Source organism: Penicillium canariense, assembly GCF_028826845.1.
Source record: "Penicillium canariense strain IBT 26290 chromosome Unknown utg000001l_segment0_segment0, whole genome shotgun sequence".
NCBI classification, from domain to species: Eukaryota; Fungi; Ascomycota; class Eurotiomycetes; order Eurotiales; family Aspergillaceae; genus Penicillium; species Penicillium canariense.
In genome coordinates this window covers 3507338-3521971 of record NW_026622728.1, presented here as the reverse complement: position 1 = coordinate 3521971, position 14634 = coordinate 3507338, and the positions used below count along the sequence as shown (strand labels likewise).

General features: G+C 48.8%; 5 protein-coding genes across 5 annotated transcripts; 4 read left to right on the top strand and 1 right to left on the bottom strand.

The window, feature by feature from the left end:
* Positions 1-2593: 2593 nt before the first annotated feature.
* N7482_001247 (uncharacterized protein) lies at positions 2594-3304 on the top strand (the record flags this gene model as incomplete). The annotated part of the gene is made up of 3 exons (XM_056683372.1): positions 2594-2605; positions 2654-2770; positions 2825-3304. The coding sequence occupies 3 exons, from the start codon at positions 2594-2596 to the stop codon at positions 3302-3304; spliced, it is 609 nt and encodes a 202-aa protein (XP_056546978.1).
* A 1797-nt stretch (positions 3305-5101) lies between these two features.
* N7482_001246 (uncharacterized protein) lies at positions 5102-7580 on the top strand (the record flags this gene model as incomplete). Its single annotated transcript, XM_056683371.1, has 2 exons — positions 5102-6540; positions 6611-7580. 2 exons carry the CDS (start codon positions 5102-5104, stop codon positions 7578-7580), a joined length of 2409 nt encoding a protein of 802 aa, XP_056546977.1.
* Positions 7581-8249: 669 nt separating this feature from the next.
* Positions 8250-9974, top strand: N7482_001245 (uncharacterized protein; the record flags this gene model as incomplete). The annotated part of the gene is made up of 1 exon (XM_056683370.1): positions 8250-9974. One exon carries the CDS (start codon positions 8250-8252, stop codon positions 9972-9974), a length of 1725 nt encoding a protein of 574 aa, XP_056546976.1.
* A 741-nt stretch (positions 9975-10715) lies between these two features.
* N7482_001244 (ankyrin) lies at positions 10716-11804 on the top strand (the record flags this gene model as incomplete). The annotated part of the gene is made up of 1 exon (XM_056683369.1): positions 10716-11804. The coding sequence occupies one exon, from the start codon at positions 10716-10718 to the stop codon at positions 11802-11804; it is 1089 nt and encodes a 362-aa protein (XP_056546975.1).
* A 632-nt stretch (positions 11805-12436) lies between these two features.
* Positions 12437-14412, bottom strand: N7482_001243 (putative glutamyl-tRNA(Gln) amidotransferase subunit A; the record flags this gene model as incomplete). The annotated part of the gene is made up of 7 exons (XM_056683368.1): positions 12437-12988; positions 13040-13163; positions 13216-13637; positions 13689-13788; positions 13842-13915; positions 13977-14075; positions 14134-14412. 7 exons carry the CDS (start codon positions 14410-14412, stop codon positions 12437-12439), a joined length of 1650 nt encoding a protein of 549 aa, XP_056546974.1.
* Between the last annotated feature and the right edge of the window lie 222 nt (positions 14413-14634).

Sequence of the window (14634 nt, the reverse complement as noted above, 5' to 3'; positions counted from 1 at the left end):
AGGAGTTATGGTTTAACTGCCTTTTTTGTTCCTTCTTTCTTACGATGGAAATATTTGTCATGATATGGGGCTCTTGTCTTAACCTTGTGGTGCTTTATGCCTTGCTTCCCGCCAGGGTGATGTGTCTATGAAAACTATGGATGTACTTATGCGCTTTCTCGAATTGGATTGACGATTGATCACCTCAACATTTGACCCCCTTCCAGAGATTTTAGATGGCCCTTGATATCCCTGGCTTGGATATCGCTCTTCAATTTTCTGGATTTAATAATTCTAGGGAGCCGGACTGCCACGGTATGAGGATAGAGAAATTCGTATCTAGGATATAGTTCATCTACTTATTTTATTAACAGTTAGACTTAATTTATTTATTAGTATCGGTATAGATACTAAAATAGTATTTAAAAATAGTAAAAAACTTGGCTAAATTAGTATGTAAATAGCTAGAACGGACGATTTTAGTATTATTATAAAACTATAGGGGACTATATAGGGGGACTATAAAGGACTACAGGGGGCTATAGTATAGTCCTAACTACAATATATTAACAACAAGAGAAGAAGTCTACTTGGATTTTAGCATGATATTATTTTATAGTATTCGGAATATTATAGCATAATTAATTTATTCAGGAAATGATTAAATTACCAAAAAGACGCCCCGATCGAGGGACGTAGATCTCTATACCTATATTGTTATAGCTTGAAATATTACTCGACCTGATATAAATATCTAATATGATATATTAAGCACTAAGGTATCCTAAGACTATGATAATTAGTGTTGAGTGTTGAGATATATCAAGACTAAATTTGGGCCAAATCTTAAGCAAAATAACCACTAGACCAAAAATGCACTATAGGCAACATTCTTAGTCTATACCGTCATTTATTGCTCCGACAAGATATAAAGTTGCGAAAAGGCGTATTTAGTATGGTATTTTGGGGTGGCCAGGGTAGCCGGGAATTACGTTAGTTAATAAATTAGGCTTAGAGTCAGATTAAAGGCTGTATAGGCTACCTGCACTGGAAGGTCTGGGCATCCCCCTTTAAAACCTAATTTATCTTAACCTAACCCTCGAGGGTTAAGACTATTCTACGTGTCTACCCTACAATTATTTTTGATATCTATTATCGAATCAGATGAAAATATCAAAAAATCCAGACTGAAATCTCTGATATTGACAAAGTGAACGACCTACTCTGAGCTGGATGTCGATTCTTCGCTACGTATTCTTTTCGCGGTGTCCGCCCCCTACCCTTGATAGCCCCGAAGATATTTAAGAAAGTACAAAACGACCCACTTAGCTAGAAAAGCAACGGCTGCGAAATACCCTCCAAGACTCTCTAGCTACGACGAAACTCGTAGCAACCAAATCGGTTCCCTTCAGGATCACGGAAGTTCATAAACCACCCATGAGAACTCTCAGTTGTCTTGCCGAGACAGGTACTACCACCACGTTCGTGAATTCTCTTCTCCATCTGATATAATCAGCCTGCCAATCTTCTGGAAAATGTACGCATTTCCTGGAGTATTTGGACACCAGGACTGACCATGTCAAGGGAATCGACCGAGTAGTACACGGTCATCCCACTGCCCATAATCTGCTCTGTTGGAGCGCAACCCTCCGGCATCTGGACTATGCCTCCCGCGAATCCTAGACGGGAACCCCATTCAGCGATTTTGATGGGCACTGCATCACTGTTGGCTTACCCTTCGGTTCAGCGAAACTATATTGCTGCACTTTGCTTTGGCCTTCAGCCGATTGAGCTGGTCTCCATTTCCAGGACGGAAAGATGGCACCATAAAATGCCTTCCCAGAGAAAATAGTCAGCGGGATCTAGTACCATGCTACCACAACAGGCAAAAATCATCAGAGTCGCCGTATGACCGCGAACCAACCTTTAGTCCTTCGGTGTCCCGTGCAGGGATCTCTACCCAACATGGGGAGCCTTCTTGGGGAGGCTTCCATTCCTGCTGGGCCTTAGCTGCGTTGGTGGTTTCGGTAGACATTGTAGGCTGTTAGAGCCAGAACAAGTTGAGCGCCAGACAAAAGGTTCGGACAGGGAGATGAAGGAGCATAATAAATCTACTCCCTCAAATACTGCCCACGGGAAGCAGTCAGAGCTAAGCATGGTACGTGTACGTCATCGACAACATTATCATGGAGAGCAGGCGGCCTAGACTTCAAGTAGAGTCCCAACTAGGGACCCAGATCGATGCAGCCACTTCGTATATATATCATGAATTCATGGATATTGGATCAAGGAGAGTTCCACAGCGAATGAGCGCCAACCGACGCCAACCAAGAACGCCGCGATTTGAGTTCGGATACGAGGAATTTCCCGACAACGCGTCGTGACCGCGTCACGCTGATGTGAATTTCCTTTTTCGTCGTTACACGTGATATATGGAAGCCTTGTCTGCTGATTGGCCCTTACCTATAAATCGTCCTTTCTTTAAGAATAGATCTCTTTTCTTTCAAAACGCGTGAGACATATAGTATTTTTATTATACATAAAACTCGTATAATTTCGGCATGCATTGAGCTCTGGCCAGGTGCACTCTTTTTTCGTATCACAACTTGCAACAATGGACAGCCAGGTATGCTTCTCTCGAAAATATCTCGTGGATTTCCCTCACCACTCCTAGAAAAATATTGTCAGCGTCGAAGAGTACCAGGCTGCTCGGTCTCGTCTTCTTCAGCAGGAGAAAGCGGCAACCCGCCTACTACAGGAGCTCGCCGTGTCACGCCATCAGTTGCCCATGGTGCGCATCCACGACCCAGCTAGGTTCTAATTCGACACACCTGACGGAGCGAAGAGCCTGTTGGACCTATTTGATGGGCGCAAACAGTTAATCCTCTACCATTTTATGCTGGGACCCCATGAGACTCAGGGCTGCGTGGGTTGCTCATTCTGCATGGACCATATCCCCGATCTCCGCCATCTCTGGAGCAGGGATAGTTCATTCGTCGCCGTGGCTACCGCACCCTTGTCTGAAGTCACCGCCTACAGGAATCGGATGGGCTGGAAGTTTCCTTTTTATAGTTCTGCGAAAACGCACAAAGCGTGGGCTGAAGTCGAGGGACAGGGAGAAATTATCACCTGGAAGCCCGGGAACGGCTGCTTCGGACTATGTTCGTTCTTCCGGGAAGGTGACGAGGTATTTCACACCTATGATACCTTGTCTCGTGGCTTGGAGATCATCCTGTCCACGTATCACCTGCTGGATATGACCCTGATGGGTCGGCAGGAGGTGGGGAATGGAATGAACAACTTCCGTCGCCACGATGAATACTAAATTCGCAAGAAATCGCAACGTATCTTTCATGATCAGGAGGTCCAAGGCATCGACGTGACCCTCGAGACAACCAGGCTACAACACAACTAGGTAAAGGCTGCCTGCAAAGGCAATCTGGTGATGCAAGGACCTGTCCATCCCCCGCATCTCCGATGCAGGTAAAGTTGACAACCACAGTTTTCCTACCTTCTCCCACAACTCGGCTTAGGGGCCGACTCCTTACTACGTCCCGATTCCTGAATACACGGCTCCTCACCACCTATCATTGATCAATAACCATCCCCTGAAGTACGTACTCCTGACTGACATTGAAATAAATTTACGTCTTAACATGGCTGTTGAATCCTGGGCAGCTTCAAAATAATCATCATTGGAGGCGGCCTTGCTGGTTGTCTGCTAGGCAATCCGAAGCTCATTGCTAAATCAATATGGTAAAGAGACCACATATACTATTGACGTAGCTCCCTACCGTCTGATGTAGCTAATTAGAAACTTATTCAAGCTCGTAGTGGATCGAGTTAACGAAGCATTCCCAGCAACATCAGATTGGATAGATCGCGTGACGGACTTCTTGTTCGGACTTACATTCGGACCGATAGATTCTGTGTCCGTTTTGCGTAGCACAGCGTGTCTAGGCAGGCAAGGCTTATGGTAGGGCACGCGAGAATGTTTGCCCCGATATTGGCAGTGTATGATAGTCCTGGGATCGAGCCAGCCCCATATATAGAGAATTGAACACAAATGGGGACTTTCTTTAAGGTTTATTGAATGGCCGGCACAACAAAGCCTACATTGTGAGGGAAAGAAGTGGATGGTACAATGTAGAGATGGTGAGAGGCTCACTTCTAGCACAGTTTGAAAGACAAGTTGGATAGACCAACTGCAAGTTCGAAGAGCGAGACGAAGTTACTATAGCAACATGGGAGACGTCATTTCTGGGCCTTCGTTCCCAGGAACACCAGTAGGTAGCGGGGTTATCGTCGGAGCATAGATGCAAAATGAGATCAAATGGGCCGATCAGCCTGAGCATTGGGGTGAGCGATCAGGTTGCTCAGGTAGTTGCTCATGTTCGCTCCGTGAGCTGCTCAGGGCGGCCAGATGACTAACTCACCCTGTGCTCCGGGAGCCGATCACTTCCCGAGGCGGTAGTTTTACCGTTACCTAGATTATGTACACTATAATCCTAGGTAACGGTAAATTCGGTGCCGAAAACGGCTACTTTTGACGCCATTTTAAGCGTCCTTTGTACCAGAATCTTAGTTATCGAACTCATACGTGATCTGTTTTGGCCCACTATTTCTATATGCTCCCTGAGTGATCACGGATTGATCATCATCCAGGGCGGCAGTGGCGGTGGAGCCCCGTTGGTTTAGGAAAGAGATCTACCATTGCTGAGTGGCTACTACACAGGCCTACGGGGCCGGCCCTGCTGGCGGAGGGGTGCCATGGCAAAGCCGTTGATGCGACCGTATTGGTTGATGCGATTGATCCTAGGTGCCCTGCTGCCAGCGCTGTTGGGTGATTTGCCTACTATCTCTCTCTCGCGCGCCTCGACCTGCCTGTGCCGACGGGGCTGCCTTAAGCGCCCCCGGTTTACTATGTTGCTTCTCATTGGAGAAGACCTTTCATAGCCACATTAATTGCGGCACGGCGCGAAGATCCCTACTGATAAATGTTTCAGCCCCCATTTTCTCGTTTGAACTTAACCGCCCCCTGAGGCAGGCTACTTGGAGGGGTAAAAGAAAACGACAATTGGGATTTCTCTCCGATGGAAGATTCACGACTCCTCTTAGGACTATGGCGCCAATACCAGATTCAATCTCGTTGAGATCTCTTTCTCGAGGATCACGACATTCCTACGCTGCAGTTAGCCCAATTCACGATGAAATATCTGAGAATGACAAAAGTGGGACTGAAACCACATGGAATCCAGATGAGGGTGACCAAGAGCCCCAAAAACAAACTCTTTCAGCTCCCCCGTCGGCAAGACTGCATCGCTCCGGGTATATCCTATTCACCGTGTTTTTGTACATTGGCTTAGCAGTCTTCGCATGGGTGGTGACCTGCTATTTATCATTCCGTCCCATCACCACCAAGCATTACGATTTGCAGGCCCTTGATAACGGCAACTGGGCGCTGCCTGATAGGAATTACCAAAATCCTCTTTTCGGTCGCAATGAACAATGGTATCGCGCTGCTCGAATTATCCAGTCGGTGGTCGGTATTTTAACAATCCCCTTAACTTCCGCGGTCTGCTCCAGCGCAGCAGTCATTTTCATTCAACAAAGGGCCCACAAGGGTATCACCGTTCGGCAAGTGATGACACTGGCAGATAAAGGCTGGGCCGACCTCGCAACCTACGCCAGAATTCTTCCGTTCCTCACTACCGATGAGTGGAAACGGTTTGGAAGTTCATTCCTTCTGCTGGCTATACTTCTGAATCTCCTCGGTTCGGTGATATCGCCGCTACAGCAGCTGTTTCTCTCGACTCGCACTATCAAAATACCAACTTACCCCTCTTTTATTACTGGTCAACTGGATATCCCAGATCAGTTTCAAGGTGCCGCTGATGGTGATTCAAACCTTGTTGTGGCCATGACACGCAGCGCTTTAACTTCAACGACAATTTCAGAGGTCCAGTCCCAGCTCTGGCAGGGCGCCAACGTCACTTGCGTGCGCAAGTATGGCTCAGAGGAATTGCCACAGTCCTGCCGGTACGGCGGTAGTACTTTAGCAAACATGTCCCAACTAGTTGAGCCATTTCTGGCGGAGCTTCCGAGTGGCTATAACACTGGACTTTATCAGCAATTTATCCCTCGATTCAATTCGAGTGCCCAGTATGACAAAATCACCCACAGTGAATTCCCCACCGGATGCGATAAGATTGATGGTGCCTTCTATGTCGACTATACGAACGTCACTACCGACCCCAACGGTCTCGAGTATATCTGGGGAATTCAGGCGTGTATGCCTCGGGACCTGACCACATCGCCATGGAAATCGACGCGCGACCGACAAGACTTCACTGAGGAGCTTTATTTAAATGTGACATTGAATCAATATTATACAAACATCAATCAGCAAGGCAGCACTTTCTATAAAGTGACGCTCGACACAACTGCTGGTTATTTTGAGCTACCGAACTATATGAATAGCGAAATTGCTGGGCCCTTGCTGGAAAAGGATCCCAATGGTCTTTGCGGAGAATATTGTGAACCTGAGACGATTAACGGCGAGTAAGTCTCTTTAGTTTTTAATTTGCTTCCTTCTTGTTCTTAAGCAAACTACTCACATGACCAAACACAGTGAGGAGCACAAGATCGGAGACAAGCGGCGCGATCTCAACTTTGCGGAGGATCAAACTCTGCCACTTGAAGTGGTTGCCAACAAAGGTCCTTTACTAACAATAGCTATGGCGCTATTCGGTGACACATCTTTTATTCAAAGTCGTCAGGCATATCCCCAAGCTTACGCTTCCGTCATTGATTTCAATGTACCCGTGGAGCAGGTTCCTGCCTATGCAGGGTCTTGTGTCGACCTGGCTCCCCTAGCTATTCTTCTCGCCGGAATCAGCGGCGAGTATGCGGGTACCAATGGCATCGATTATTGCATCAGCAATACAGACGGAGGCGTGAACGGCACCGACGTCAACACGGAGGTCGCCTGGTGGATCTCTAATTTCAACTACGAAGAAGAACGTGTCAGGAATGCCTTTAACGCTGCCGCGTTCTTGGCAAACAGAGCCTGGATGCAGAACAGCGTCACCCCAGCAGCAAAGTCATTGACAGTGAATTTCGACCTTGGCGCGGATACACAAATTCCCGTCATTTCCAGAGGTGGCATGATATTTGTTTCTATCCTCCTTGGACTGTACACTTTGATGCTCATCCCGCTTGCCATCTACGCCACCTGGACGCCTCGTTGGACTGAACAGCTTGACTCGTTTGCCATGATGAGAATCGGCGCCACCATTGCTGGAAAGCTGCCTTTGACTGTTGGTCAGAACAATAACACGATTAAGTCCCTGGACGAGATTCCCGGGTGGATTGGCGATATATCCGGGGGGAAGGAACCGCTCGGGAGATTAGGGCTTGGTGCTGGGAGGCCTCTAGCTTCACGGGCGAATCGGCGGTTTGAATGTGAAGAGGAAGATAACGAGGATATCACAGCCGAAGAAAAGATCGCGGCCCGGAGGAGGCTGGAAAAGGAGAGCGAGAAGAGTACCAGAGTTGATCACGGAGAGGAGGCGCAGTGGGCCATGTCCAATACCCGATAGGAAGTTATCGTCCCATAACTATTTGATCTACCCATCCCGCCAGGCCTGATCCACATGTCCAATCCGACACAGGGTCTTTCCCGACGGAGCGCTACCTTTGGATGATCACATTAACCATACCATACAGGATCCTTATCTAGCCCAACTCTAGACATAGGTCACATAGGGACCTTTGAAGCTCCTTGACTGAAGTTTTTGCCTCGCATTGAACCCTAAAGAACACCTTTGCGGAGATAGTCCGGTGTGTGTTCGTAGCGGTCTTAGCAGCCTTAACCCAAAGCCTCGCGCAGACCTCAGTGGTAACCCCTTTCACTCTGTTCCTTCGTTTCAGAGCACAATTACTATGGAAGACGAATTAAACAGTTGGATGTTACGTAAATCCCTGATTCGTTTCATAATCCCCCGAAAAGCACTCCTATTTCTCGGCCTGCCGTTGACTCATCAACAGGCCGGATCTTTCAGCCTGGTATGGCCGTGATCACGTGGGATTGTCCTAACGGGATCGCGTTGATTCGCTTATTTCTACGCGATCGGAACACGAGGCTGATTTCCTAGCCCAATAAAAGGACTTGAGGCTCCTCGCGTTTTCGTCCAAGAAACATGGCCCCTGGGCGACATTTCGTGGGTTTCAAATACTGGGAGAGAATATCTTGACCCTTAACCTGAGCCATGGACAACGGGACCTCGGCAACCGACATTATCACCTACATTGGCGTTCCTCTCGCTGTGATTGGTGTTCTCCCGATTCTCTACACGTCCTTCCGGGCTCTATGGACACAGCGATTGATCAGGTCAACTCTCAATCGCCATGGTCTACTCGACTCCCTTACACGTGTCAGTCTTATTGGGGGCATTGTAGAGGTGGAGTTGCCGCGATGCTCGATCACCCCACTCGATCGCGAGTCAGATGCCAAATACTGGAAATTGAACGCGTCTCATGTGCCCCTGAAGGGCGGCAGCTGGTCAATGTTTCACTGGAACCGGCTGGTCACTGGGAGAGTGATGTATCGCTGCCAATTCAAGGACGAATTGACTATCCCGCAGGCGGATATTGATTTTGAAGAGCTTGTCGCGTTTCTGCTCGACCGTGGAGCTGTTCCAGACCCCCATGGATGGCATATACTGAAAACAGTCGGTCTCTGGACACCGCCGGGCACAGCAATGCTGCGCCCGCCACGAGGCATGTCCGGAGCGGTTCTTACAGTTGCGCCACCGGACGATTCTGATGGAGTGCTGAGCTTACAGGTCAATTGGGAAGTGCAATGGGACCAGAGGAACTCAAACAGCTTGCCTCCTTTCTGGACAAGACTTGAACAGCCGAGATCAGTCAAAGCGGACAGCGACGAAGGGATCTTTTCTGCATCGATGAAAGAGCTCAAGGGTGCTGCAGGGTCTGAAATTGGACAGGGCAAGACATTGAGTCGTCAAAATACACTTGTGGCTGATTCAATTGCAGAGTCCAGTTCTTCAAAACCATTCTCACTTCTGACTGAGATTGAGGAAATGAAAGCACTTGTCACGAAGTCCGACGCTGTTAGTGTCCGATTCAAGATAGATCACGACCATGTGAAGCGCGTGATTTTTGAGTGTGATAGCGCCCCGACTGGTGAGCCTCGGGACCTTTCCAGTCTCGGAGATATATTTGGTCTGTGGCTTGCCTGTACTGCCTCCGCATTGAGTCAAGATGGAGACTCCGGGTTATGGAACTTCGCCATTCCGAGCCATATTGCTGAGTTTACGCGACAAAAGTCAATACCCTGTGGCGTGATGGTTGTGCTGGGTCTTTTGAGCGAAGACAACGTGCCACCTTGGGCCTCGCCGCCACCCTCGACAGTGGAATCAAGGTTCGATACTCAACAGCGAATGGAAGAGGATTCACTAGCTCGACGAATGGAAGGCGCCATGCCACCAGTGCAGGCTGCAGAAGCCAGAAGGGTCAGAATGCTGCGCGAGTCACAGCGATTTCATCAGAGCCACCTCAGGAGGTTGCAAGCTCAGGAAGAGTACCAACAACGACGACTAATTGAAGCCATCCAATCGCCACGGCTAGACAATCAAGTCATCGCTGAGGCCAACCTTGCCTACCTCGTGAGTCAGGATATCGTGCCTAGCACCTATACGCTCCGTGATTTAGCCCAAGCTGTGCTGTATCTTATGATACTGGACGAAGGCCAAGCGAAGCTCATCTCTGATATCCTTGAGAGATGGATGTTATGGTGCCAGTTTGGGGGTATGCAGAAGGTCCAACTGACGTTGTTGATGGAGAACAAGGTTGCGTTCTGCTATGCCTCTGCGCTTGTTGCTGTGGTGCAGCGAGCCAATTCGGCGGGTGGCAACTTGTCCTCGGATATGCTTGACTGCATGAGGTCGTGGAAAAGGGTGAGGCTGGGATAGCATTAGTGCTCGAGCGCAGATTAACTTTTGTCCAAAAACCAAAAAAAAAAAAAAAAAAAGGAGAACGTTCCATTAGACTGAACTTATCAAAAACTGACCTAGAGATGCTCAGTATGCATCTCCTTCCATGTCTCTCCAGAATGATGCCCTTAAGGATGTTAGTCGAGTCATGCCACAAGTATGTCCAATACAAATCGCATCTTAAGACCCCAGGGCAGAAACTATTGAGAAATCTAGTACTCGGACTTTTGAAAAAGATATGCCGTCTCGGCATTTTGTTTCAAGTACCTCATGGTAGTTCTCCAGATCTAAATAATTTGTTGTATTTGGAAAGGACTGAATCCTCGCACCTCTTGCTGTCTGTCAGCTATCAATCAACCTTGACGATGGCTTCATCGGGATTCTTCAGTTGTCTTTGCAGTTCATCAAACAACCACGTTCCTTCCATGAACAAACGTTACCCCAAAAGCATCGCTGCTTGTCTGCCTTATACCTTCAAGGCACCCATCTGCGGCAGATTCCATCCACCTTCCCTTCCACATTCCACCTTCCACCTTCCACCCTTCACCTTGCACCTTTCACCTTCACCTTCCACCTTCTCTTCATTATTTGTCGAACTTCCTGCTCACCTGTTCTTCCTCTTCCTCTTCTGGCCTTCCCCGCGGGACACATCAGAATTTCTTCGAATTTGATTTTTGAAAACTGTCTCCCTCTCTCTGAACACTTGAAACAAGCGCAATAATGTCACTCAGCACATTACCACACGAGCTGCTCTTCGAAATCGTGGAGCGGCTGCCACGGTCATCTTTAAACGCCCTCATCCGGACCAGTCGGCAATTGTACGCCCTTCTCAACACTACTCTGTACTCTAATGACGTCCGGCATGATAATTGCTCAGCCTTGTTTTGGGCTGCAAAGACTGGGATTTGCAGTACCGCTCAGCTCGTTATCGATGAAGGTGCAGACTTGCAAGTCATATTTGAGGAAGAACAAGACACCAGAGTGGGTTTATCGTTGCTGAAGACACAAGAAAACCTCGTCAGGTCTACAAAATGGAGCAAGAGGCTCAACTCTAGTCCCAGGATGACTTTTCAGACTTGTGGCGAGACGCCTCTGCATAGAGCTGCTATGCTAAATCATGAAGCGGTTGTCCGCTGTCTCCTCGACAACGGAGCTGACATGTTGGCCATTAACCTGGGGGGCTACTATCCTATCCAGCTTGCAGCTAAGGCTGGTCACGAAGCTGTTGTTTCGCAGTTTCTAGAGAAAGGGTTCAAGCCGGATGAGATGAGCTGGGGGTACGGCGAACCAACAGCCCTCCACAGCGCGCTGGACGGTGGTCATTCTGCCGTCGTGAAAATTCTACTTGAGCACGGAGCCAGTCCAAACTCCAAGGCAAGTTGGCCTCCATGTTGTTTAGCTCCTCTGCAAGCAGCTATTCGGCTTGGTCGGTTTGGAGAAGAGGAATCAGCATTGCTTCTGATCGAGAACGGAGCCCAACTTACCACACTGCATGGGGAGTCGAAATATCTGATACAGGCAGTAGAGGCAGGATGGGTTAAGGTGGTGCAGGCACTACTGGATTTCGGTTGTGACCCAGATGATTGTCTAAATGGTCGAACTGCACTGGATTACGCAAAAAGACACAGGTACAAAGAGATGATTCGTATTCTGGAATCTGTCACCACTCCAACCGCAAAGAGAAAGCGGACTGCAACCGCACAGAGAAAGCGGACTCGAACTGCAAAGAGAAAGCGGACTCGAACTGCAAAGAGACAGCCTACTCCAACCGCAAAGAGACAGCGGAAGAGCCACAAGATCAGCAAATGAGGCCATATTACCCGCCGGGGGTGGTGTTGGTTTCATATCATTGGGACCTCAATGATACTCAAAGGCTCAGATACTTTGCTTCACAATTCGACAAGTAGCTCGCTTTAATATCGATGGAAATGCTCTGTTACTGTATCGCTAGCAAAAGCCTCACAAGGAATTTCCAGATATTCTTTTTTCAAATCTGATAAATCCTACAATATTCTGTAGAAGGGCATAGGGACACGCTGATTTTCCCACCGCATTAGATCTAATGCAGTGGATAGTCGCGGCTGACATGTTGATCCTGTCCCAGAATATTGGCTGAGAATACGGCGTGAGACATGTGCTTCGATGCTTGTTAGCGAGCTGCAGCTTACTTTGCATCTTGCAGGAGTCCAATCCGGATCTAAAGGGGGTTAGACATGTTTGCCGTACGATATTTGATAACCTAAAGGCATGTGGTTTCTCCAGTGGTTTTTCAGAGGCATGGAGTGTCATTTTATGGCAAGTGGATTGCTATCCTTGAATAGTGCAGCTGTTTAGATTCGTTCGCTTCAAGGGATTCCACCTAGAATGGCGCACCTCCGAGTAGATCGTTTGCCATGGCTAAGAACCAAATTGCTAAGTTACAACCTTGCGACTGACCATAATCAAAGCTTGGAACTCTTCTTTCCATCCTTGATAATTTCCTCAACAAGTTTGGCAGCGGCCAAAGTTTCCTCATCCTTGAAGTGCCTACCCGCAATCTGCAACGCGATGGGCGCACCCTCATATCTCCATGGGCCCTGGTATTTGTTCCACTCTCTTTCATCAACCTCGTTACGAGGCACATACTTCTTATCTTGTTCTGTAAGCGCATCCAATGTTGGGTCAACCGTGAGTCCGGATGGGAACACAGCACAAGGCATATCCGTCATGTTCCAGATTGCCGTATAGTTCCAATAATGTGATTCGCCCATTACGGCCGCAGCAGCAGGGTAAGCCGGCGAGATAATGAAGTCGACGCCACGACTCTTGAGGAGAGCATGATACTCATCGCGGTATAAATCACGCTCATACTGCAAGGTCCAGGCTTCAGCGTGGGTAAGCGGCGTGGGGTGGGCGTAGGAGAAAGCCCATTCAGTAAGGGGGCGGGCGGGCTCGCCAGATTCTCGGAGCATCTGGCGTTGTAGTGCCGCTCCATCCGGGTAGTAGAGAGTGGACTGGTTGATATCTCAGTAACCATTTCAGTCAAACACAATTGCAGGACTTACGATGATATCCCAGCCACGCTGGTGCTCGTACGGTTCCCAGTCCACGACCTTAATACCGGCAGCCAGGAGCTTCTCCTTTGCCAAGCGCAAAGCCCGAGTAACTGGTGGATGAGGACGAACGTATCTAGTTTCCGAATTTAGTCTGGTGCGCTTTATATTAATACAGAGTAACTCACCCGTCGTCCCACATGATAGCAATCGTCACATCTCGCGTTGGTGTCACAGTCTTCCAAGGTACCGGCATCAGGGATGTTTCATCGTCCCAAGGCTCTTGATCCAGTACTGCCTTTTGGAACAACTCTAGATCCTCAATCGAACTACCGGCCATGGGGCCGACAACGCCATGGATAGTCTCCTGTCCAATACAGGCAACTTGGATTCCAGCCATAGGATTGCGCATTGCGGTAGGACGGAAGCCGTAGCCACCGCAGAATGCAGCGGGACAGCGGATTGAGCCCCCGATGTCAGTACCAATGCCGAGGGGTGCACATTTAAAGCCCATGGAGGCACCTTCCCCTCCCGAGGAACCACCAGGGGTCAATGTACGGTTGTGTGGATTAAGTGTGGTGCCCGTGATGTTGTTACTGCAGCAAAGATGCTGGGTGGCATTAGTTGAAGGGCAAAATCGATTGATCACATCAGTACCTACCATGAGTGACTGGGGCTGATTGGTTCGAACATGGAAAACCGCGCCCGCATTGGCCAATAATCGCAGCAGATGTGCATCTTCGGTGGCGACTTTGTCGATACTGCTCATAAAATCAGCCATATACCCTTAACGGCGGGGCGGGGCTCGACCAACTAAGCAACATATCCAGTATTGCATGTCTTATTTTTAAACCCGATGTGTTCCTTTACGCTGATGGGGACGCCGTGCTACAAGTAGTAGCTGTTAGTCGAGTACTTCCCATTACAATCGGAGGGGTCATCGACTAACCAATGGCCCCACCAGCTGTCCCGTTTGTTTATAGTGCTTATCAAGCTCTTGCGCACGCGCAATCGCCTCGTCAGCGAGGAACTCGGTCGCGAAATTCAACTAGAACAATTAATCCATTAGTTCATCGCGGGGGCTTCAATCTCGTCACTTGTTTTACCAACTGTTGTCCCAGGACTGCTCGCTTCAGAAACGCGACAACAACCTCCTCGGCCGTCAACTTCCCCTTCCCCATTTCCGCGACTAGCTCTGTCGCAGACAGCTCGGTAATCAACATCTCGAGCTCGCTCAGGAGCCCACTTTGTTCCGGAAAATCGATCACATTCTTTGTTGTAGCAAGGGCAAGTTGGCTTTCCGGCAGAAGCCATTGTTTCGGGATCGAGTTGTTAAGTATATCCCTGCCCTTCTGGGCTTGGCGTTCCCAGCGGTCGAGCGACATTTTGACAGCAGAGAGATGAGTGCGATGTGTATTGGGGGATGGTATACAATCAGATGGTTCGGAAGGAAAGGGGGGAGAAGCAAAATAAGTTCGGCCTTCCCCTCTTCCTTCTCAGCCCCCGCAGACAAGACTCGTTGTACTACATTGTTTCGGAATCGGAAGCCGTTGATAGGCACTGCCGAGGCGGAGAGTCCCGCGTCTGGCGATAAAGTGGAGCTAAGC